Source organism: Pagrus pagrus (assembly GCF_965226575.1).
Source record: "Pagrus pagrus genome assembly, chromosome: 9".
In the NCBI taxonomy this organism is placed as follows: domain Eukaryota; kingdom Metazoa; phylum Chordata; class Actinopteri; order Spariformes; family Sparidae; genus Pagrus; species Pagrus pagrus.
The window spans coordinates 8,029,990-8,053,555 of record NC_140193.1 but is presented as its reverse complement, the minus strand read 5'-3'; the positions used below and the strand labels follow the sequence as shown (position 1 = coordinate 8,053,555).

At 40.9% G+C, this 23,566-nt stretch overlaps 2 protein-coding genes across 2 annotated transcripts in view; one reads left to right on the top strand and one right to left on the bottom strand.

Annotated features, from left to right (window-relative positions):
• The window catches only part of tmem163a (transmembrane protein 163a), a 70,002-nt gene extending 55,551 nt beyond the window's left edge, over window positions 1–14,451 (bottom strand). Inside the window, exons 1-2 of the mRNA XM_084362771.1 lie at window positions 13,846–14,451; window positions 6,459–6,578 (exon numbers count right to left, since the gene is read on the bottom strand). Coding sequence (XP_084218897.1) covers window positions 6,459–6,578; window positions 13,846–14,047 — 322 coding nt within the window. The 5' untranslated portion in view covers window positions 14,048–14,451. The remainder of the gene's footprint in view (window positions 1–6,458; window positions 6,579–13,845) is intronic.
• Window positions 14,452–17,362: 2,911 nt separating this feature from the next.
• On the top strand, window positions 17,363–22,946 carry acmsd (aminocarboxymuconate semialdehyde decarboxylase). The gene is made up of 10 exons (XM_084362940.1): window positions 17,363–17,451; window positions 19,121–19,165; window positions 19,873–19,969; window positions 20,058–20,107; window positions 20,759–20,995; window positions 21,171–21,264; window positions 21,697–21,792; window positions 21,945–22,117; window positions 22,426–22,524; window positions 22,732–22,946. Exons 1-10 carry the CDS (start codon window positions 17,395–17,397, stop codon window positions 22,792–22,794), a joined length of 1,011 nt encoding a protein of 336 aa, XP_084219066.1. The 5' UTR covers window positions 17,363–17,394; the 3' UTR covers window positions 22,795–22,946.
• Window positions 22,947–23,566: the final 620 nt, after the last annotated feature.

The following is a 23,566-nucleotide window of genomic DNA, read 5'->3' as shown; positions in this document are numbered from 1 at the left end:
GCTCTGTCTGTCTTCCAGTGGTTTATTTTTCAACCAGTTCTTTCTCACCACTTGTCAAACATGCGGTTCTTGTTTGAAAGTTGGACAAACTTTTTTTTTTTCCACTCTCTGGCTCGGCTCTTCCTATCTGAAGTCTGGCACAGATAGATATCCATAAAGTGATGGTTTATTTATAACTACGTTGAGCTTTTACTTTATGTATCTGGGTTAAATCACAGTAATTACAGCTCTACTGCAGAGAGAGCAAACAAGAGACGTGGAGACAGAGAGAAAAGTGGAAAAAGAGAGGATTGAGAGGGAAGCTGTGTGAAGAAGTCTTAGCCATCTATCACTGACCTTATTTTCATCTTCCTCCATCTCCTCCTGTCACATTCTAACTTTCTTCTTCCATCACAGTCTTTGTATTACTTTCTTCCTTTCTACTGTTCTTCTTGCTCCAAACTCTTTGCACTTCCTCCTCTGTCCTCGCTGACTTTATGTCCCCTTTCTATCTCGCCTTCGTTCCCCTCCTCTGTCCCTCCTGCTCCCTCCGAGCAGAAGCCTCCTTGTTCGAACATTAAATGGTCGTTGGCCCTGCCGCTGATTGATCGTGGCACCCAATTAGTCCGAGGGCCAGCTCTTATAGCCTGCTGCTCCAGGCCCTGTGAGGCAATCTGAAAATCATTCTTGTAGGTGTGCACGCCGTCCACTTCGCAGCTTTTCCTCTGGCCTCTTAGAAAGCACAACACGAATGCATCAGGTGATCACGAGTGAAAAAAATCCCTCATACCTGATAACGACACAATATGCATTCAGTTAGCTATGGCTCGGGTTGGGATTTCTAATAAGAAACACTGAAAGGTTGTGAAAACACTCTCTCTTCATATAATTCAGCAGCACAGAGGTGTGAAGATAATGTGGAATGAAGGAGACGTGTGTTCATTCTCTTTCATTTATCGGAGCTGCTGCTTCCACTGAAGAAGCCAAAATTGTAGCTTAAGTACAAAAAATGAAACCTTTCCTTTGTATTTTATACCCTGTTGAGTGGCCACTGTAAAGCCTCTATTCTGATTGGAAAACGGGGCTCCGCCTCCAACGCTGTGTCCAGATTCAATGTGACGTCCTTGCGATGTACAGTAAGTGTTTACAGTGTTTTTGAGGAATAATAAAGGTGGGGCAAAATATGAAAACAGCAATATACGTATTATTTCCTCTTGTGATACGATTTCTGATACACTCCCGCCAAATACTGATATTTGTGCTCTGAACAGGCTCCCTTTGACAGTTTGACTTACAAGAGTCACTGCTTCATAACTCCTTTCAACTTAATTCACAGAGATTGGAAAGATTTTAGTGAGCCATATCTTTCCTTTAAACATCTTAACTCCAGCTCTGCTTTCTGGCAGGTCAGCATTTTTCCACTTTATGGCCGTTTTACATTGAAATGATGGCGAACATTAACACGGACGAGTCGCAGTCAGTGTGTGCGATAAAGAGGCACTAAGTCCTGAGAGTCTTGAGGTGAATAAATGCATCATTTTCTGCGTTTTGCATCCTAAAGTTGTAAACAGATACTTTGTTTGTTCCCAAGAAAACTCTTCCTAACCAGATATATGATGATTTGATCACAGTCTCATCTTTATTTAAGTGACTACGGTACAAGTATACAGTGTGAACAGGGAGGGTGTGATAATCTGCTTCACGCTGCTGCATTCTTTATTACTTCCACCCTCTCTGTCATCCTGATATATTAAAGTTAACTTGTCTCGTATTACTGGTAAGATTTCATCATGAAGAGAAAATATAAGTGAGAGAAATACGACTTCTATGTCTGCTAACATCATATAACTCTGGCATGAACGCAGTATACTAAAATGTCGAGTCTTTGCATAAAATACTAAGTGCATAAAATATTGTCTGGGGACTAACGTTTGTTGTGTCAGACCCTTATTTACATAAAACAACAGAAATAAACATACGTGGGAGGCTGGCAGTGTCTGCTGCAGACTCGCTCTGGGTTGTTTGTTTAGTTGAAGCACAGAATCAAAGTGAACAGTTGTCTTTTTTTTTGGATCACAGCTCCTCATTCATTCATTCAAATTGGAAATGTACTACTGAGATCCATGCGCACGCGACTCCAGATGCCATCAAGGAAATGTGATGTCATCTTGTGGTTTCCTGTGTTTGTCAGTCACGTTTTTGTCGTAGTTCCTCTAATTGCTCCTTCGCGCTCTTCTGCCCGGCTCGATGCCAATATACCTGCTGCTTCCTCTTCAAGTGTGGTCGCGTCTGAGCCTGTCGCGTCTGATAAAGCCTCGAGGACTTGTACCACTTTCACAGGTGAGCAGATAGCCAAGAGAGCACAAAAGACCAGCCTCTCACAAAAGGTTGTGAGCTGACACAGAGCAGCCACTTACCATCAAGACATTCAAGGCCCGACACAATTGAAAGTGGAGCAGAAAAGGATCGGCCTCGAGTCCCCATTCCTTCTAAATGTTAAAATACTGCTAAAGGTCACAGAAGATGCAGTTTTTCCTCAGAGAGAAGAAAAGGGGAGATAGAGAAGAAGACGGGGCGGAAAAGGAGAAAGAGCAAACACTGGAAAGGTTGGCAGAAACAGGATGAAAGATCTACCAGTAGATAAAGACGAATCTGACTTTTACTGTGCTTTATTAAAACATGTCCACCAGAGGAGAAGCCATGAAATCAATGTACAAGACACACAATACACAGTTATGGAGGAGCGTTCGGGCTCTTGTATTTTCAGAATTATGACTTTTTTTTCTTGGAAGTCTGACTAAATTTAGACTTTATTCTCAGAATTTGTACTTTTTTAAACCCAGAATTCAGGCTGCTTTCTCAGACTTTTGACTGTTTTCTCAGATTCAGACTCTTTTCTCAGAATTTCACATCTTTTGTTTCCCCCAAATCTGATAGTTTTCTGACAAAATGTTGACTTTATTCTCAGAATTTTTACTTTTTTAAAAAACAGAATTCAGACTAGTGTTTGTTTGTTGTTTTTTTTTTTTTTACCAATATTCTTATTATTTTCTCAGCATTTCGACTTTTTTCTCAGCTAGAATTGTGAAAAAAACTCTGAGAAAAGAGTCAGAAGAGTCACAGAATAGTGTTTCCAGTGGCCCTGATCCTCTTCCGTACACAGTGGACTACAGCGGGCTCTACACGGGGTGGCTTGATAGCATCAAACAGTTTTCGTCTTTACCCAAGAGGGCACGCTATATGGTGAGAGAGAGCACATAAAAGAGGAAGGTATAGAAAGTAGAGGGTAAGGAAACAAGCTGATGGAACGTAAAAGATAAAAGATGGAGGATGGCGAAAGTGAGAGTATGAGAGAAAGTAGGGCACAGGCGGGAGGAGACGGCACGCTGGCGTTCTTTAAAGTTGAGCCACCACATCCACTGAATCCCCGACGCTGCCTGCCAGGACTCATCCTGCCTCGTCCCCTGGTACCATCGCACCTTTTAGAGCTTCACTTCACACCTCCATTTCAATATGTCTCTGGTACCTCCGCTCTCTTTCACTAAGTTGTCTCCTCTTCATTACCCAGCTTCTCCTCCCTTTTTACCCCTCTCCACGCTGTGGGGGGAAGAAGAGGGAAGCGTTGCATTTATTTATTAACTTTAACTTTAGCCTGGCCCATCCTCTTAAGACTGCAGTTATGACTGGTGGAGGGGAGCCTATGTACACATACCAACACCCGTCCCCTCATTTGCGTGTTCTTGTTTTTATGTATCAGCTGCCTCGGTTTCATATTTTTGCGGGTCATCTTCTGTTTAAATCTCCATGTTCAAACTCTTTATCTCTGTCAAACAATGTTCACACACACGCAGAAAAACACTCTATTTTTCAGATTTGTACAGTCTGTTTCCATGCCTCCTGGCACTGGTTTCATTTGAAGAGAGGGGGAAATATGAATCAACAACAGGGCTCCATTCACAAACCAAAGGTTATCCATCCCCTCAGACCTGTACTCATGTGCAGCAGTGTTCATAATGACAGCTACACTGCGGTTTCTACGATGACGTGAGAATCTGAAAAACTTTTTACAATTCACACAAAATCCATATCCATTTATCATCGACATCATCATCATCTTCTTCCTTATAATCACGGTCATCATCGTCATGGTCTTCATCACCACTGCCATGATCATCGTCATCATCACTGGACCTTTACGGCTCATTCAAATCTGTTTGCTTCATGGATTATTATTTCTTTCTAGTGAGTTTTGGCGTACTCTACTCCAGGGCTGCTCAAACTTGGCCCACCATAAGGTTCAATTTGGTCTGCCAGATGTTTCTAGTGAAAACAAAATTAAAAATTAATTTAAAAAATACGAGAACATAAATTGTTGTTTATGCTGTTTAACAAAAAAAAAGCTCTTTAAATATTTAGGATCCTTATTAATAATCTTTCATAATCTGAGCCGGCAGGCAGAGTGACACACGCAGGAAGTCAGTCAATAAAGGGGGTTTAGGCTCCTAGCGCCATCAACAATAGTAACAACCGCTCATACCACCCTCATCTAACTTCCTTTGGTGTGATTCAGCTGAATCACTTAAAGAAGTTAGTTTGTGCCTACTCAGCACGTCAAGGATTAGACAAAAGGTCTGAATAGACTGGGACACTTTGTGACTTGAAGCTGATGCTTAGCCAGGATGACAAAGCAACATCCTGTGGTGCACTCACAAGAGTTTTTTGTACGTGGTAGACATCCTCTATATCATAAGACTACAAAATGTGTGCTGCAGCTGCATTGCTACATCCTTTTACAACATCGCAGGGATCACTGAAGTAAAGTACACGTGGTGCATCACCAGGCAGAACAGAAAAACAAGTCATCTTGTTCCAGATCTAGATTCAGTTACCTAGTACAGTTAATGATTGTTAACCGTAAAAAGGACATCAAAGCAGTGAAATACATAAGACACTTCCAGCTAAGAAACTCCTGTATACCTCTTTGATAAAAACTCAGAGGAAGAAGCGGAGTGAAAAATGTCAATTTGCAATTCTGCACTCTTCTTTTACCTTAATACGTCCCTGTGTTTGTATATTAGTGTGCACACATCTAACCATTGTTAATTAGATGTATTTATGAAACACTGGCTAATGAAACACTTACTGCAACGACACCTTTGAGAATACATAGTAGGAATAATGATGCCCAGGGCTCTGCAGTCGAGTTAGGCACAAAAACTACTAACAACAACTGGTAAGTAGTTTTTGTGCCTATTTGACGTGTTGACAGTGAGAACACGTCACAAACTGTTCAGGATGGAACTATGAAAAAATTGTTCCTAAACCTTAGTATTGGATCAGAAGTCAAATAATTAAAGAGTTGGGACTACATGAATGTGACTACACACAACTTGTGAGGTATAGTTTGCAGGTTCTTACTTTTCAAATGTACTGAAAGCCTCTGCCTGAAAGTAAACAACATCATTTCGCAGTATCTCTTGTGGTTTTCTGCCAAGAAATGTAGTAGTCAAGTGTTTTCTCTTTTTCTCCAACAAGCACAACTGACACAACACAACTGATGAATCAACAGTGCTTCTTTTTAACCACACTACTGTATGAATGTAGGGCGCCAAACCACATTTTCTGAATAAGACATATGAAAGAACGGCCACGCTCCACCAGGAAACAACAACTTCTCAGCTTTTAAAATGAATTAGTCTGATTCAATCATGTGTTTTCATCTGGCTGGCCTTCAGCAGGTCAGTGTGGCTAAAAGGCTAATGCTCTTTCTTTGTCATACTGCTCAAGAAATGTGTGACCTGACCTTTGACCTATGCTGAGTCCCAATTAGTGACGCATTACATGGGCTGACATTTGAATTATCCTTACTTTTATGACTGAATGAAAAGGCTTCTTTTAAAAACAACACGCAGAGGCTTGTTGTACGCACTGAAAGAATCCATTGAAAATGTGTCCTTGATGCTCTGTTAGCCGTGTTATTAATCGGGTCTTTCATGTGCCGTTTTATTGTTCTTTCAGTCTAGTCTTTGCTTTAAGTAACGCTCAGATTATCATGAAATTAAAATAAATCATAGCATTTAAAATACAACAAATATTGGGCTAAAACCATTAAATGAACAAATAGTTGCTTTTGTCCTGCAGATAAACAGATTTATGCTAAAAAATGAATTAGTTAGGGATTTTTTTGTCTAAATCAAAAGCAGCATTTGTGACTTTTGACCTTAAATAAACAGGTAATATGAATACAATCTGTAGTGAACATTGTAAGTCCAACCTCACATTACAACATGTTTGAACCATGACTAGATGACAACATCTCCTCTGAGTCAATGGGGAAGTGAGGAATAAACAGCCACACTCAGTTTGCCATGACTGCATAGCACATACACTGTATGCATAGCACAATACTGTATGTATAGCACATACACTGTATGTATAGCACCACACGTTGCCCATAAATGAATACTTTAAGTTCTTACTGAAAGCTGCCACAGCCAGTATGAGCGTCACCACGATGGAGACCCAGGAGACCCACAGTGCCTTCTTCCTGTAGCTCTGAGCCTCGTGGGGCTTCAGACGCATGCTGCTCTCCAGAAGACCTGCAATGAGACACGTAAACTCTGTTACAAGAACAATTCCTTCTTTGTTTGTGTGTGTTTAATTAACGTCATATTCATCATTTGACCTCATCAAGTGTCCAGAGGGAACTAATCTTTTCGACTTCTTAGATAACAATACAAATCTCTAATGTCCCATTTGTAAGAAAGAAACGCTTGAGGGTGGCAGCTGACACAACCTACAATCCCAAAGCGGATTCTCAGTATTTGACTCAAAAGTAAACTTTTCTTACAAGTAGGACCTTTAAATATTTAATAATCAGTGCTTTGTTCATCACAAAAATCAGTTGTGAATCAGTAATGAATTAACTATTTGGGATCAATTCCACAACAACAATAGTGTTTTGTTTCGGTCATGACTACAATGAGATATTCAGCTTTAACATGCATGACAAGTCAATGAGGCCAGTGGTTAGTGTAACAAAGTCAGCATTCACCCATTCACACACACATTCATACACTTGTGGCAGAGACTATCATGCCGGATGCTAGGCCAGGAGCAATCTGGGGTTCAGTATCGTGGCCAAGGTGTTTTTATTTACACATGACAAAAACAAGCAATTTTTGTGAACGAAACTTGGATGGTGAAGTTGCCCCAAAGGATTATGTTGCAGCCTTTTTTAGCGCAGCGTGTCGCAGTTGCCAGCTGAAGCAATCTACCAAACCAATTCCAAAAGATGCGCCATGAACTGGCTGGTGTACCAGCCCAACTATCATAGTGATCTAAAACTAAACCAAAAGACAAAATTACATGTGAAAAATCATTTTATTTTGATTTAACTGAAAAAAACTAAAACTAACTGAAATGATGTTGTGTACCTACAAAACTAACTAAAGAGAAACAGAAATGTACCAGATTTGTCTTTAGTTTTTGTCGAATTGGTCAAATTTGCTAAGACAAAAAGCCTGAGGGGCATTTGTGCATATGTTTAATGAGACTGGGATGTCAGTAGCCTTTACAAACTGTTGTTGCCCCTGACTATTACCCCACATAATATAATTAAATGAACTGAAACTAATACTGACACTGATAAAAACTACACATTTTTAAACTCAACTGAAAAAAGTAAAAAAAAAAAAAAAAACTCTGGACTAAACTGACTTGAACAAAAAAATGAATGCTACAATCAATCCACAATACGAGACGCCTAACTGATCTATCATCAAGTGTTTATTAGTGCTTCAATCAATAAAATGGGGCTGTTTCCTCCCTGCATCGCTCCTGTTAGATAATCATCCACGCCTTCCGAGAGAGCACCGGATCATTGGGGATTTACACTGAGGGACACCAAACACTGTGTAATGCCCAGAGACCCTTGTTGCACTGCAGATTACAGGTCATGGGTGAAGCATAGCTCAGGGACGGCTTGTCAAGTTTGACTTCAACAGAACGATGCAGTCAGGCCCTCAAACTCACACAAAATAATGATGAACTAACCTATTGAGAATACCAAATTACCAACAAAACCAAACAAAGTAAAGGCTCAGATCCCCTTTAACAGTCTAGACACAGAGTTTTACAGCAGAATATCAGTATAATAACCCACATACATTTCCTCCCAGCTCTGTTTCTCTGCCTGAAGTCACAGACAAAAAGCAGAGAGTCTGAACCGCCTGAAGCTTTTCCATTGTCATGTAGCGTGAGGCTGGCTCTGCAGACTCATGCAACATTTATGAGCCTGAACTTTTACATCCAAAAGAGCTTTTAATGATATCAGTTGTCACTCTGTCCAGAGTCTGACATTTGTCCCAGAGAAGCATTGCAGTCACTTGTGAACTCTGCTGAGACACACAGGAGGTGTTTTCTATTCAGACTTCAAGTTTATCCACAAAAATATACAGATAATGGAGTTAATGAAGGGAAAATACGGCTCTTTTGGACACATTTCAGTAATCATATTTGGAAGTTACTTGAACATATCCATTTAGGAGGAGACCATCTGCACTCAAAGGGTAATTTAGATAAAATGTCAAGGTGTTTGTGAGGCTTTGCCCTTATTTGTTGTATTTACGGAGGAATTGTTCAAGTCTATTGAAGGATGAGACATGTTTTGTCTATAAAACTCCTGCTTTGGGGAAATTTGCTCTCAAAGGCACAGATAAACAAAGCTTCAACACTAATGAGGTGTCATTGCAGTGGGAGAGTCGTGCATTACACCAGATTGTGTTCAAGACCTGAAAATGCTTCCATAAAATAGACCTTTGCCTCTATCGTGCTACCAGAAGAGTTTATTTTCTTAAATGAACTGTTTTCCTTTGAATACTGCAGAAACCTTAACTCTCTGTCTCCCTATTTGAAAACCCACAAAACTGGGTCATTTCTTTGATATAAATATTTAATTGTAAATATTTGTCAGGGTGCCATATAACTTGATCTGCAGGAAACCTGGAAACGACTGCAGATCTGCTCCAACTCATAAAAATGAACTAAAATTATCAACAGAGATAAAACCAGCAAGCCGCGGCCCGACCACTCCAAGCTCCGAGTCCAGGCAACTAGCTGCACAGCTAACTGAGCTAACTAGCTAATGGCAGATACTGTTAGCAGCCATTAGAGCTGGGGAGCAGGACATCCACTAGGTACCGTTCCAGTATTTGTAAGGGTGAATATACTTGATATTTTTAAGGACACTTAAGAAAAGGTTTGAACATAGCCGTGCTTTGCAGGAATGCACATTGCCAATATTTTTAAAGTCTGTCACCTTTATTTATATTTTTTATTTTCAACTTTGTTTTTCTCCCCTTTTGTCACACAATCTGTGCGGTCCAGTTCTTCCTCCATGCAGTACATGTTGTTGTTAACTCCCACAGTTTGTTTAGTGTCAGTGTAGACAGAAGGAGACGTGAATCCAGAGGGAGACGGTGCTGCTAAAGGGATACAATCCCTCACCGGCTTCCCACCAGTAAACAGATTTACTACTTCAACTGGCTTTAGTTTAGTTCTGGCAACTTGTATCCACATTATAACTGTCGGTAAGTACTTTAAGTGCGCACATAAATGTATGATGGTAAGGAGTTTTTGATACAGCTCCTGTACTATTTGCAATATGGTGAGCAAAGACACCCAGTTTGAACGTAATTAGTTTAGAAATCTGAAATCCTGACATGACGTCTTCAGTATGGTGTATATTCAGTAGTTAGCATCCATAATTTATTATATCCAGTGTCATTCTCATACATTACTTGAAGTCATTAAAACATGTAAATTTTGTTTACACGAACAGGAAAACATCACACAGACTCTTTTTATCGTTGCGACTCATGCTAACGGCACAAACCCATTCTCCCCTTGACTTTTAACCATATAGCTGATGTGAAATCACTTAATCTGGCTGTAATTGATTTCTTTTGAAGACAGAATGTCAAAGAAAATCACATGGCTTGTGTTTATGAAGAGCTAAAAGTCATCTGGAAGTTTTTCCGTCAGGGTTTGTCTGTGGAAATTCTTCCTTCTAAGAAAAGTGTGCTGCAAGTGTCAGGGAGGGCGTCACAAGGAGCGACATTTAGAGACACAATGAACACTTCTGATCATACGATCATTTGACTTGATTGCAAAACATGTTTTGAAACCCGTCTGGTCCTGCTCTTATACAAGGTCTCCATTTTCTATGGCAGGGCTCTTGACCGACTTTTCACAATGGTTGCACTGGTGCGCCCAACTCTTTCATTTAGGAGCGCCAGGACATAATTTGGGTGCACCTAATGATACATTTTAATTTAATTTCTTAACTATTCCCAATTTAAATCCCTGCACATGCAAGAAGAAATTGCGATAAACTAAATAATTAAAGGATTATCCTCATTTTCAGGTTCATCATTTTATTTCAGGATACTACTAGAACAGGTTTACATGGCTTGATGCTCAAAAAACACTTTTGTTTTGTCATGCAGCAGCGCTGTATTCCCTCTCTTTCTGAGACGCTCTGTTTTAGCTCCTGTCTCTTTAAGGCCCCCCCTGCCAAATACTCAGTCTGCTCTGATTGGTCAGCTCACACACACCTGAGCCAGCACCGCTCACCATGTCTCCAGTCAGCTCTGTCGTGTTTTCAGCTTCTAGTTAGCTTCACTTCTACACTGTGAATACAGCATAAAATATATAAATGTGTGACATCGTGACATAGTGTGATGTCATGTCACGTCTGCAGGAACAAAAAAACTGCTATTATTAAGCTGTCCGTGTGTGTGTGTGTGTGTCTGTCTGTGTGTGTGCGTGTGTGTGGCTGAGGGTAAGTGAGACAGCATGGATAAATCAGTTTGTTCACATGATACCAGGCTGGGGGGGATCAGACAGCTGAAAGCATGTGCTTCACATCTCATCACACGCACACACACACACACACACACACACGGTGTGGGTGGTTGCATGTGTGTGTGTGTTCTCTCTAGACACTTGTCTCTTGTCACACCTTTCTTTTCTAAAAATAATTAACATCAGCCTTGCAGCTTCGAAAGGCTGATTACACACACACACACACACACACACACACACACACACACACAAAGCCCGGAAACACATGACTGAATATAATACTCCTGGGAGGAGTGTGAGCTGAAAGAGATAAATTAATTACATTTTTTACATAATCTGTAAAACCTGTCTCTACCTGTCTTATTTATATGCTATCAGACATAACTGATAGATAGATAGATAGATAGATAGATAGATAGATAGATAGATAGATAGAAACACAGGCATGGTTAGGCATGATCAGACTGCAGAGGTGTTCTTGCAGCCATGGCAGGGACTTTTATGTAAATAGGGGAGAGATGAGGAAAGCGAAGGAGGGAGGTAGACAGGGACATTGTGAATGTGAGAAATATATTGTGCAGTGTTTGTTTAAAGCTCCCTTCGCTTAACATGTCTCTAAATCGCTTTTCATATCATCTTTAATATCTGTGTGTTTGTGACCCTAGCTCTTAGACAAGTTCATGACCTTTTGACCACTACAGATCAATTCACTAGTGATGGTTGCCACCATTTATGAAGCTCATTGGTCTGAAAAGTGAAGTGCCTTAAACCTGCATTCTTTCTAATGGCCTGCCGACGCTACTGGTTTCAAAAAGAGGTCTGATTGTATGTGAGCTTATGAGAAGATGGACCTATTTCTCACTTCAGTTTATGGTCTGGAGTTTCAAGTCTTCTTCAATAAAGCACGATGTTCATTTAGTAAATTATGGTCCTATTTTGAGTAAAATAGATGTTATGCATCAGGGCTGGCTACGCTTGGATTGACAGGTTGCGTGTCCTCAGGATCTCCTCCCAGCTCCACCCTCTCGTCCAAATATGGTCAATCCTGGCACCAAGAAAACCAAGATGGCGACGGCGATAACGCCAGACTCGAGGCTTCAAAACCAATGAGCGATGTCACGGTGGGTTTACACTTGGACACGTTGGATAATAACATCTGTGGCTCTAGAGGAGCTTTGTCAAAGCCTCAGAGAGGAACCCTTGTGATGTCATATTAATGATGTCAGGGTTCTGTCGGTGAGCCGTCCAACACCAAGAGTGATCACTGTAACGATAACTATCATGATAACGACGTGAGCGCCCACAGTGACGAACAATAAAGTTGTTGTGAGCGCCGAGCACGCGCTGCGCCCTCAAGCTGTGTCAGCAGCTTTGGAAAATGGATATTGATGCCTGTTACTGCTGATGGTTACACAGAGAAGCAAACAAAAAAACCATGAAGGAAATGGTTTCTAAGAAATTAAGTTCTTGAACAATGAGAGGAGTTGGGAGAATCCAACACTGTGTTACAAGTGTCGTCCTCCTCAATCATCCCGGTGATCGTCAAGTGTACACCAGTAAAAATTAAAACGAACTTCAGAGACCATTTGGCAGTAAATGTCCCAGGCAAAATTATGTTTTGTTTTTTGCAGTCACACGTTACAAAGTCATTTAATAAGCTGTTTAAATAACCAAGATTGAGTTATTAGAGAAGTGTTTCATAAATGCCAGCAATTAGCTTATGTAAAAGTGGTCAGCTACAGTTAGAAACCAATATAATAAAGACTCCTGCAACAGTATTTTGTAGAAAAATGTCCCCAAAGTTAAGGTGATGATCCTGTAAATTCAGATGGATTCTGATTGATTGGCTCTGAAAGTGATCAATGGTATCATTCGCCACTGCTGTAGTCGTTCTAGTTATGGTGTGGATTTATGTATCGCTATTGTTATAGTTATTGCTCTTCGTTTGGACGGGAGACGACAACTTTGGAACAAGGACCATGACGGTTGGCCAATTAAATGCAAAAAAAAATTATCAAGTTGCACTATGGGAAATGTAGGATCCAAGGACCAAATGTCAGGATATGGCAGACTCAACTACTCTGATTTATAACCATTTTTTTGACCTTTTAGAATTACAACCATAAATTGCTGAAATACCCCTTTAAGGCTTCAAATCTGACAACTGGCCATTGTCTTTAAGTCTGTCAAGGAATGACAACATCTTTCTTCTTGTTCCTCCTTCATCCTGACCTCTTCTTTGTCTTTGCTTAGTTAGATGCGAGGTGGATACTGTCGGGTGATGAAAGCTCTTAAAAATAAGCCAAATCCTTCCAACGATACTAAACACATAACCCACTTCAGATTTAATTAATAACTAAAAACACGCTCCCATCATATTAGTCCCATCGAGCTACTTAAAGCTGCACAGTTCAGTCAAAATGTCAATCACTCACTGAGAGCAGAAATAATCCAACTGAATGCATATATAAGCAACAGGCTCATGATTTATTGTGTAACCTCTTTTGTTTTCCACAGGGGAATGTGTTGTTTCTGTGGCTTCATGCATATATGAGATCATGAATGGGATTATTTTTTTAGCGGAAACATCACACACAGGCGGACTCACATGTGCTTAAGCAAATGCAAAGACACACTTAAGGGGTCTGTTAGGCACGCATGTGACTGGTATCAGACCCTGTAAAGCAGACTGGGCGCATGTTTTAAGGAGGAATCGAAATTCCCACAGCCGAGCTTGTCCCCCGAAGGCAATCTAATATGAATGAATGAATGAATTTAACAGTGTTTTAAGCCTTGAATTCAACTTTGCCTCACTCTGAATCCTGCTGATGTAGGACCATCATAAATTATTTAAATGAGGGCGGACTAAAAATACCTCGCAGGGTAAAAATACCCCTACTGTCTCCCCAGGGGCCCCTCAACACGCACACATCCACACTCACGCACCATCCATAACTTTTAATAACCAGCTCCGGACATGACAGAGACAGATGAAGTTACCTTCTCCCTCCACACTGTCTGTGATCTTCATCTCCTGGCCCGTGGTGAACGACTCGGGCTGCCCGGGGGCTTTGGCTGGCTGGTGATGGTTGTTGGTGAAGCCATCCGGGGCGCACTGGCCGTTCCGCACCGTGGCCGGGCAGGGATCCACAATAGTCGGGTCTGGGACAGGGTAGGACTCCTGGGTCGCCGGGTCTGTCATTGTTGTTGCAGTTGCTGGTTTGTTTTTGCAGGCTCGCAGGCGGAGAAAAGATGAAAGATGAGGATGGGAAAATAAAAAGATTCACGCCGGTTCGCTAAGTGCAGCAGCCATCCAGCGCGCCCGATATGCCACCGGTGTCGACTTGCGCAAGGCTGTGGCTGTGGGGTGGTGGGGGGGTTGAGAAGAGAGACGAGAGATGGCGATAAGAGGAGATGAGAGATAAAGGATTTATCTCCCCAGCATCAGCAGCGAGCCAACTCCCTCTGTGTGAACTCACAAACACAGCGAGGAAACAGCCTCAGTGGAAACAGCCTGTCCGACGGAGCCACTTAGAGACAGTTTAGGGTTAGATGCGGCGATGCGATAAATTGCTGAGATCTGCTGTGGATCTGACAGGCGGTGCCAGCAAGTTTATTTTCCTCCTCCCCTTCCTCCTTCTCTCCTTCTCTCCTCCTCTCTCACAACTCAGCTCCCTATTCCCACACAGGCCACTTACATGAGATAACCAGCAGTGACATCCATCCGCAATCAATCACAGCGTTTTAAAGTTTGATTCGTGGATGAAACACAACTTTAATGCATCGTAGAGAGCTGGTTTTCGTTTCTTTTTATCAAGAACAAAAATATAAATGTGATATTGTTTCCATGGTTTGCCCTATTATCAATCCAATCTTTATTGTATGATTCCTAGATGAGCCTAATTAGTTTAGTTCACATCTTTATTGATTGTGCATTTGCTCCAAAATCCCAAATTTGTTATCAAATTTTCAAAACCAGTGGAAATCAATTGTCTGCTACACCCTAGCCTTGTTAATGATTGTTTATGATGCAACTGTCTTGAAGCTCAAGGTATTCACTGCAACAATTAACCACTAGGTGGCGCCGAAACCAAATAGTTGTGAGCAGGTGAGAACATGAAAAGAAAAAAGAAAAAAAAAAGAAGAAGAAACACTGTAAAAGATCTCCACTGATAGAAGAAGTATTCAGATATATTGGCTACCAATACCACACTGTAAAAAATACCCCACTACAAATAAATGTCATGCTTTCAAAGCCTCACTTAAAGCAACATTATGTCACTTTTTTAACTAATTTTCAGGTTCATATTTTTATTTGGGGGTCCTAGTAGAATAAGTTTACATACTTCAATTTTCAAAAACACACTATTTTTCTCATACGGTGCATTGCTGCAGCATCCCTTTACACACTGTGTCTTGAATGCTCTGTTTTAGCTACGGAGTTGGACATCTCAACTTTCTTCAATCGTTGATGAGAGTTGCACACAGGCATTACTTAAAGGATAAGTACCGTTTTTTACAACCTGGACCTTATTTCTGGCAAAACATATGGTCATTTACTCACCCAGATAACTTTGGTGTCATTCGGCGTCGTTCGGACGAAATTAGATCCAGTGTAGCGACGATATATCCATATAATGGGAGAGACGGGGCAGCGACACACAGCCTCTATATAACACATTATCTGCCACGAAACTAGTTAATTTCATCAATATTTTGTCATGATACACTAGTGCTATTCCCCTCTGAGTCCAGGCTCGTCCGTTATCAACATCCGGGGTCAAACTAGCAGTAGCAGCTACAGGTAAACAAGCCGCGCTGTCGCGGGTGCGCGCGCAGCTCAGAGACGACATCTTCCAGGTCAGAGGTAGTAGATCAGCCTACAGACCCCGGATGTTGACAATAGACGAGCCCGGACTCAGAGGCTAATAGCGCTAGCATTTCATAACAAAATATTGATGAAATGAACTAGTTTCGTGGCAGATAATGCGTTATATAGAGGCTGTGTGTCGCTGCCCCGTCTCTCCCATTATATGGATATATCGCCGCTACACTGGATCTAATTTCGTCCGAACGACGCCGAATGACACCAAAGTTATCTGGGTGAGTAAATGACCATATGTTTTGCCAGAAATAAGGTCCAGGTTGTAAAAAACGGTACTTATCCTTTAACGGGCAGGATGTAGCCAATCAGAGGCAGAGTAGGGCGGGTCAAGCCAAGCAGATAGTGCGATCCAAAATAATGCCGCTGCAGCTGGTAACCATGGCTGCGGTACAGCCGTATATATTTCATAATAAATATATATATATATATATATTTTAATCGCAGAAATGACAATTTCTACATAATGTTGCTTTAAAGGGTAACTCCACCAATTTGACACATTAAGTGTGTTTACAGCTCTTGGGGGGTATTACTGCATATGCAGGGAAAAAGTAGTATAAAGTATTTTGTGGCTGCATGTAATCTGAGAAATTGCCTCCATTGATGTCACTCAGTGATTAAGTTGCATTATGGGTAATGTAGGCACCAGGTTTTGAAAAGAAAGAAGAATGTGTGGAATAAAAGAGGCGATACCTCTGGTTCTGCTGTATCGATTTGATCATTTGTTTTTAAACTGTCTATAATGAGCGGTGTTATAGGAGGTCATATGCCAGCATCATATGCCAGCAGACTGCTTTTCAAAACCTGACAATTACATTTACCACAGTGCAACTTAGCCACTGAGTGACAACACTGTAGGCAGTTTATCAGATTACATGCAGCTTCCTCTGGAGCCACAAAAGGCTTTATGTTACTTTTTACATAGGCATTAGTACTCCCCAAGACCTGTAAACACACTTTAATGTGTAAAATTGATGGAGTTACCCTTTAAGTAAAGGTATGAGGGTGTTATCAGCAAAATGTACTACGTATGAAAAGTCCGGTTTTCACAGGACAGGAATTAAAGCTGGCAGCTAGTGGAGTCAAAAGTCCAATATTTGCCTCTGAGATGTAGTGGAGTAGAAGTCCAAAGTTGAATAAAACGGTAAATAAATACTCAAGCAAAGAACAAGTACCTTGAATTTGTACTTGAGTAAATGTACTCAGTTACATTCCACCACTGAAGATATCAGTCAGCTTTTCTGTAGCTCTGTGATTTTCACCTATAGTGAGTCTTGTAACTGTTGCAACATGCACTTATCATAAACTATAAAGCACAAAGCTCCGACTCAGCATTATATAGGCACTCAGATGAGTGTGTCTGTGTGTAGTTCTAGTAGGGTGAGGTGTAATTAATCTAGTCTCAGGCTGTAATATCATATCATGGTTCAGAATATCAACCATCAATGGGGCTAAATGTCCTCCACAGACTGATGATTACTTTCTGTTTGTTTTATAGATTAGGTAATAAATTACCAGGCTTTCCTAGCAGCAGCAGTCGGTCACCTGTGGGTCATTGGTTTCTTTCTGAGGGCGGAGAGTAAATCTGCCGAGATTTGCGCTCAGTTACTGCAAGAAAATCTCTGGCAGCAGACGTCCACATTTCCCTGAGGGACACCAGAAGGATGAAGGTTGATATTCACAGTCACATTTTACCAAAGGAGTGGCCCGATCTGAAGCAGGTAGGCACCGAGAGACGAGTTCATTGACAGTCTGAGAGGTTTTTATGAGTAAATCCACTTATAATGGTTGAGTGGTTTTTTAAAAACACATCTTTGTTTGTATCAGCTCTGTGGCTCATTGAATTAAATGCCAGGAAGATAAAATGTACAGACTTGTTCCCATCGGAGTGTCAGCAGCAGGGAGTTTAACAGCTCACTCCATAAATCTGTGTTTTCTATGGATGGTTAAACTTTAATCAATAAGTGGCTCTGGCCTTGGTCTCCCCTGTCCTATCTGCTCCTTCTCTCATGTGTCAGTGTGGAGGCCTGGCTTTAGCTAATGATTTCCCACAGTTAGTGCTGGTCTGCTGCCATCATCTGTTTGTCTGTCTGTCTGTCTGTCTGTCTGTCTGTCTGTCTGTCTGTCTGTCTTTCTTTCTTTCTTTCATTTGTTGTGGGAAATCAAAATTTAGTGTTACACTGAAATAATACTGTATTTCACCATTTTTGCAGTTTGTTTTAGATAAACACACTGAAGGCCTATATGAACATACTGTATATGTTAGAGTCATTGCAAGTCCTGATTTACTGTATCACTAAAGGGCCTTTTGTTATCTGTATCATATGACCAATGAAATTATAAAGGTTATTATATTTAACCTTTTGTTCTTTGTAAAACTTCTTGTTCGATTTCCCTCTTCATGTAATGAATAATATTTTTATTAATTAATTATATCCATGGCGAGACCACAGGATTTTTGTAAAAACTTGTATTTATATTTTATTTAGCACAAGGAGAATGTACAAAACAATCGAAGGAAGAGTAGTACAGAATAGGTTTACAATTGGATCAACAGCGGTGGAGATGATGCTGCAGCACAGTCAAACACAAACAGCAGACAACAGAGAAAATGTAATATATGAAAAATGTGAACAGACGAAGAGCACAAAGAGCAAGGAAAGCCATCAGAAAACAAAGACCAAGATAAAGATGAATATAATTTGTTTTTGGAGGGTGGTAGTGCCTAAAAAGCTTGTGTCAACACCCATCACATGATATAATGATGTGACACAGAGCCTATGAAAATCCATTGTATTTAACCATGTTTTACAACTTAAGACTGAGATCCAACCTTGTTTCTATTTATGTGCTTTGGAGCTGTTACAACCCCCTAAAAGAGCATCAGGGTTAATGTCTTATGGTCTCCACTGGTGCAAATACATTTGATTTAAAGCAGGCTGTCAATGAACAAGCTACTTTAAGAAATACTTTTTTAGAGAAGGGCATCAAATCCATCCTGCAGTTTGAAAAGCTGAAGCCTCTCTGTGGCATCAGCTAAGTACACAGCACTGCAGATCTGCAGGGATATGAAACGGGGCTTTACTGGCTGAATTGCTCACGTAGATCATTTGCGGCTTCATCTGTATGCAAAAGAGTCAACAGCCTCAGATGGCATTCACTGAGAGTTTTCCAGGGCGTTGGAGAGGATAGTCCTCTCGCATGAAGATTGAACCCTCGCAGATGGGATAACACAATCAATAGAGGCTTTTCCACAGCCAGACGCGTGTAGGATACCAAACTGTGTCCACATGTATACAGAAATTTTGCATCTAAATCAAATGCACCAGAATCTAATGTGTATGTGTTCTTCAGTATATGAAATGTTCACCACTTTTGCATGTGTTTCAGAGGTATGGATACGATGGCTTTGTCCAGCTACACTATCACTGCAAGGTGAGTCATTTTTTTTTCCTGGCATGCACATACAGACTGAGTATAGGTGCAGCAGGAGAACTTATGCAATTGTGCTGCATACTCTGCTGGGAACGCAGCAGGTTCTTCCCGGCTGCACCCCACCCTGGTGGACCCGTCAGCCTGGTCCTCGCCATGTGAGCAGCTGCAGAACTCAGCACGGTGCCTCTGCATCAGCGGAGTGATTCACTTCAACGCTGCAGACCTCAGAGCAGCCTGGCCACTGTGTAGCAAAGGCAACTTTGCATGGCAGCCGTTGGTTGGGGATTGAGAAACCTGCACATAAAGACAAATAGCTGATGCATACAAACATCTGTTTAGGTCCTGATGCCAATGTTAAAACAAGATCAATGAGGACTCCTAGTCAATTACAACCGTTTAAAGGAGGAAAAAAGACTCTCCAGATGTTGTTTGTAGATCTGCAGTCACATATACACCAAGAACCTTTTCAAAGACAGTTTATCTATCATGAAATCGGCTAAATGCCAGATGAAAATAAAAGTTAACATCCTGTACGCTTCCCATGACACAGTATCAATCAGCTGTCTGCTGCCATCATGTGGTTGTGTTTTAAAGTGGTATATAAAACAAACATGAGCCTGAAAATCATTAATTTAATGAGGGAAATGAACTGGAGCCAGAACAATACATTTGCAAAGGCTTCCACACACTCTGCGTTGTTGTGTCAGGGCGAAGCAGAGATGATGAAGGATGGGAAGCTGTTCCGGGTGATTCAAGAAAACTGCTGGGACGCAAACACTCGCATAAGGGACATGGATCAACATGGTATATGCACACACACGAAAGCAACCATACCGTGCAGTGTTTCATCTCTTTGATGCCTAAAATGAACGTATCTGTTTATGACCATCAGGTGTCACAGTTCAAGCCCTTTCTACTGTTCCTGTGATGTTCAGTTACTGGGTGAGTGCACACTAAGTCTGAGCAGCCTGGATCAAAAACAGTGCGGCTATTATATTTTATTACTTTGTGGTATTTGTGACGTTTTAATCGGAAGAGAAAGATCTTCAGTGTCTGATTTTTTGGGCCTAAACAAACTAAATAAACCAACTATTTGTTTTCACAACTGAATAAACATACTGACCTTAAAGGACAACACAGTTTCATACTGTTTTCCTTGTTTATATATTGGCGGACCCTGCCACCTTTCTAGCTTCAAACAGTGTTCTGGGGCCATATTTTCCTCTGAGAACAGCTTGTTTACTCAGTTTGTTTTTGAGTTTGTATTATTACCTCATTAGTATTGTAAATATCCAAAGTTTGAATTTCTTCTCCACAACTACGTAGCACCCCTTTAAACCTGAAACCACTGTGATGTTTACGCTGCCCTACATTACTGTGAGCTGCACCTGTTCCTGTTGAAAAAAAAGGAACACATTCAATTTTGAGGCTTTTTGTGCAACACCACACTTGTCTGCAACACTCCTTAACAGTGTTGGTTCCTCTGCAATCACAGAAGCATCAACATGATAAAGAATATGTGAAGCCAATTTCATTCCAGCCTCCACAGATACAGTATATCTACACAAATTGAATCTTATTTTGGGATTACAGGCCAAACCTCATGACACACTGGATCTCTGTGTCCTTCTAAATGACAATTTGGCCGAGACAGTGCGCACCCACCCCAAGAGGTTTGTGGGCCTGGGCACTCTGCCCATGCAAGCCCCTGACCTGGCTGTACTGGAGATGCGGCGCTGTGTGAAGGAGCTGGGCTTCCCTGGGGTGCAGATTGGCTCACATATCAACAACTGGGACCTGAACGCCTCTGAACTCTACCCTTTCTATGCTGTGAGACCTTGAATATTGCAGTACATGCTTATTTGATAACACAAAGCTCTAGGAGTTGAGAATGTACCTGCGTATGTACAAAGTGCATACCCAAGTGTGAGACATTCCTTTGTATTCCGAGGTCAAGTTCTCCTTCAGGGAGATATACTGATCTCGCTTTGTGTCTGCCACATAGGCAGCCGAGGAGCTGGGCTGCTCCATATTTGTCCACCCGTGGGACATGCAGACAGATGGGAGGATGGCTAAGTATTGGCTGCCGTGGCTGGTGGGTGAGGGAGATGAGATGGAGGGATATTGAATATCCCCCCTGGTCACGTCAAGAAAACAAATAAAATACACTTTTTTTTCTTGAAAATAAAGTCACTTTGTAGCTGAAATCGATCCATGTTTAATTATCCGTGCATAACAGAACAATTATAATTTATTTTCTAAAATGATTGATGAAGCCATCAAAACCAAGTCATTGTTTTTCCTTGCGGGTAAAACTTCTTAATTGGTGTTGATTTTCTAGCATTGTAGCTTTCACATCATATTTGATGCACTGTGATTACGGCCAATAGTTAAGCTTCATTTAACTTTTTGATTTAGTTTCCTCCACTTAGTCTCTTAACCCATTTACAGTATCTCATACCAACAACACAACATGTGTTTGAAGTACAGCTGAAAAGAAGCACTACATTCTGTTGTCTTTTCCTTCTCAGGCATGCCATCAGAGACGACCATGGCTATCTGCTCGATGATATTCGGAGGTGTCTTCGAGAGATTTCCTAAATTGAAAGTCTGCTTTGCACATGGAGGTAAAGACCAGATGTTTCTATTGTAGCGCATTCAATTCAAAGCAGAAAAATACAAGCACTTATGTAGCAACTTCAAAACTTTCTTCAAAGATGCCATGAGCCACTGTATGGATGACGTTTAACCATTATTACTTTTGTTCATGTGGTTGCAGGCGGCTCTTTTCCATTCTCTGTTGGTAGAATTGAACACGGCCACAAAGTCCGGCCTGACCTGTGTGCCGTGGACAACAAGATCAGTCCACGGAAATACCTCGGTTCTTTCTACACTGACTCCCTCGTTCACGATCCCGTCGCCCTGAAGCTGCTCATTGACGTCATTGGAAAAGTGAGCTTGTATTCTTTCATTGAATGCGCACACACACACACACACACACACACACACACACACAAAGGACATTCAGAAGACACTGAGGAAGTATTGCATGGAGAATGTGTGGGAAGTTTGAACACATTTCTGTAAAGGCACTTCAACCTTGGATACAAAAACTGTCTCCCCGAATGGTGTCTAGCATTGTGATGCTGCAGAATGACAGTAATTATTCCTGCTTTCATCAATCTGACAAAGATACTGTGGGTGTGCATATCTGAACATGTTCACTACTAAAAGTTAACATGCATGTATTCCTCTTTCAGGATAAAGTGATGCTGGGAACAGATTATCCATTCCCGCTGGGTGAGCTGGAGCCCGGATCGCTGATTGAGTCAATGGACGAATTTGATAACAAACTAAAGGTAAAAAAATATTTTCCTCTCTATTTAGACAATTCTGTTACCTCAGTTGTGATATGACTCTATAACAAAGGCTTATTTACAGTAAGGATGTTAGAAGCCATCCCAAACATTTTGACACAAATAAATATCCTCAATTCTGTACTTTCTAAGTCTCAAGGTGCTATATATCCAATGCAGTATTTAATGTGTGTGCTTTTTGTTTTGCAGGATAAATTACTTGCTGGAAATGCACTGGAATTTTTGGGCTTGAAACGGGAGCAATTTGAGTAACATGAAAATCTGCTACAGCCAGCGATTCACTGAAATGTCTGTGTTCAAGTATTCCTATTTGGATGATTAAAAAAATCACTCTGTATTAGCTTGTATAGTAGATCGAACCAGTTGTATTGTTGTTTGATGCAATAAATTAAATAAGTGTTTTACTCTGACTAGTGACTTGCATTTTTTGTTTCAACTCAAAATACCTCGTAGAAGGGAAAATGGAGGAGTTATTGGTAATGTGCGAGAACGGCAAGTGATTACTCTAATTCCTTGTGTAAGATGTTATTGTTTATTGTAATAGTAAATATACATATAGTTTTCTTTTCACCTCTGTTAGAAATCATGACATTCTATAAGCTGTAAAAGAACGTGTTAATATGATAGAGTTCCTACACTCCGCAATAGGCTGCTAGGTAGCTACTTGTATACCTCAGATCTTAATGACTTGAATTGCTGAACAAGCTGCATTAACATGTGCTCTAACTCAAGGAATGAGCAATGCAATGGTTCCTATGCTCATTAACTCAGCTCATAGAGATAAAGCACACATGAACACAGCTGAAACACTACAAATAATGCATACAGTGGCCTTGTTAATAATTTTGTGCATAAAGGACTTTGACACAAAACACCTTGTTGACTTTTTGCCTGCTTCCTATATATACTCAGGAACAAACCTTTTCAAGCTTTATTACTTTCTTTGAAGTTATTATCACTCTGTTATATAACTTGTGTGGACTCTGATGTAGCTAATCACTTGTAATGGTGGGTTAATCATCAG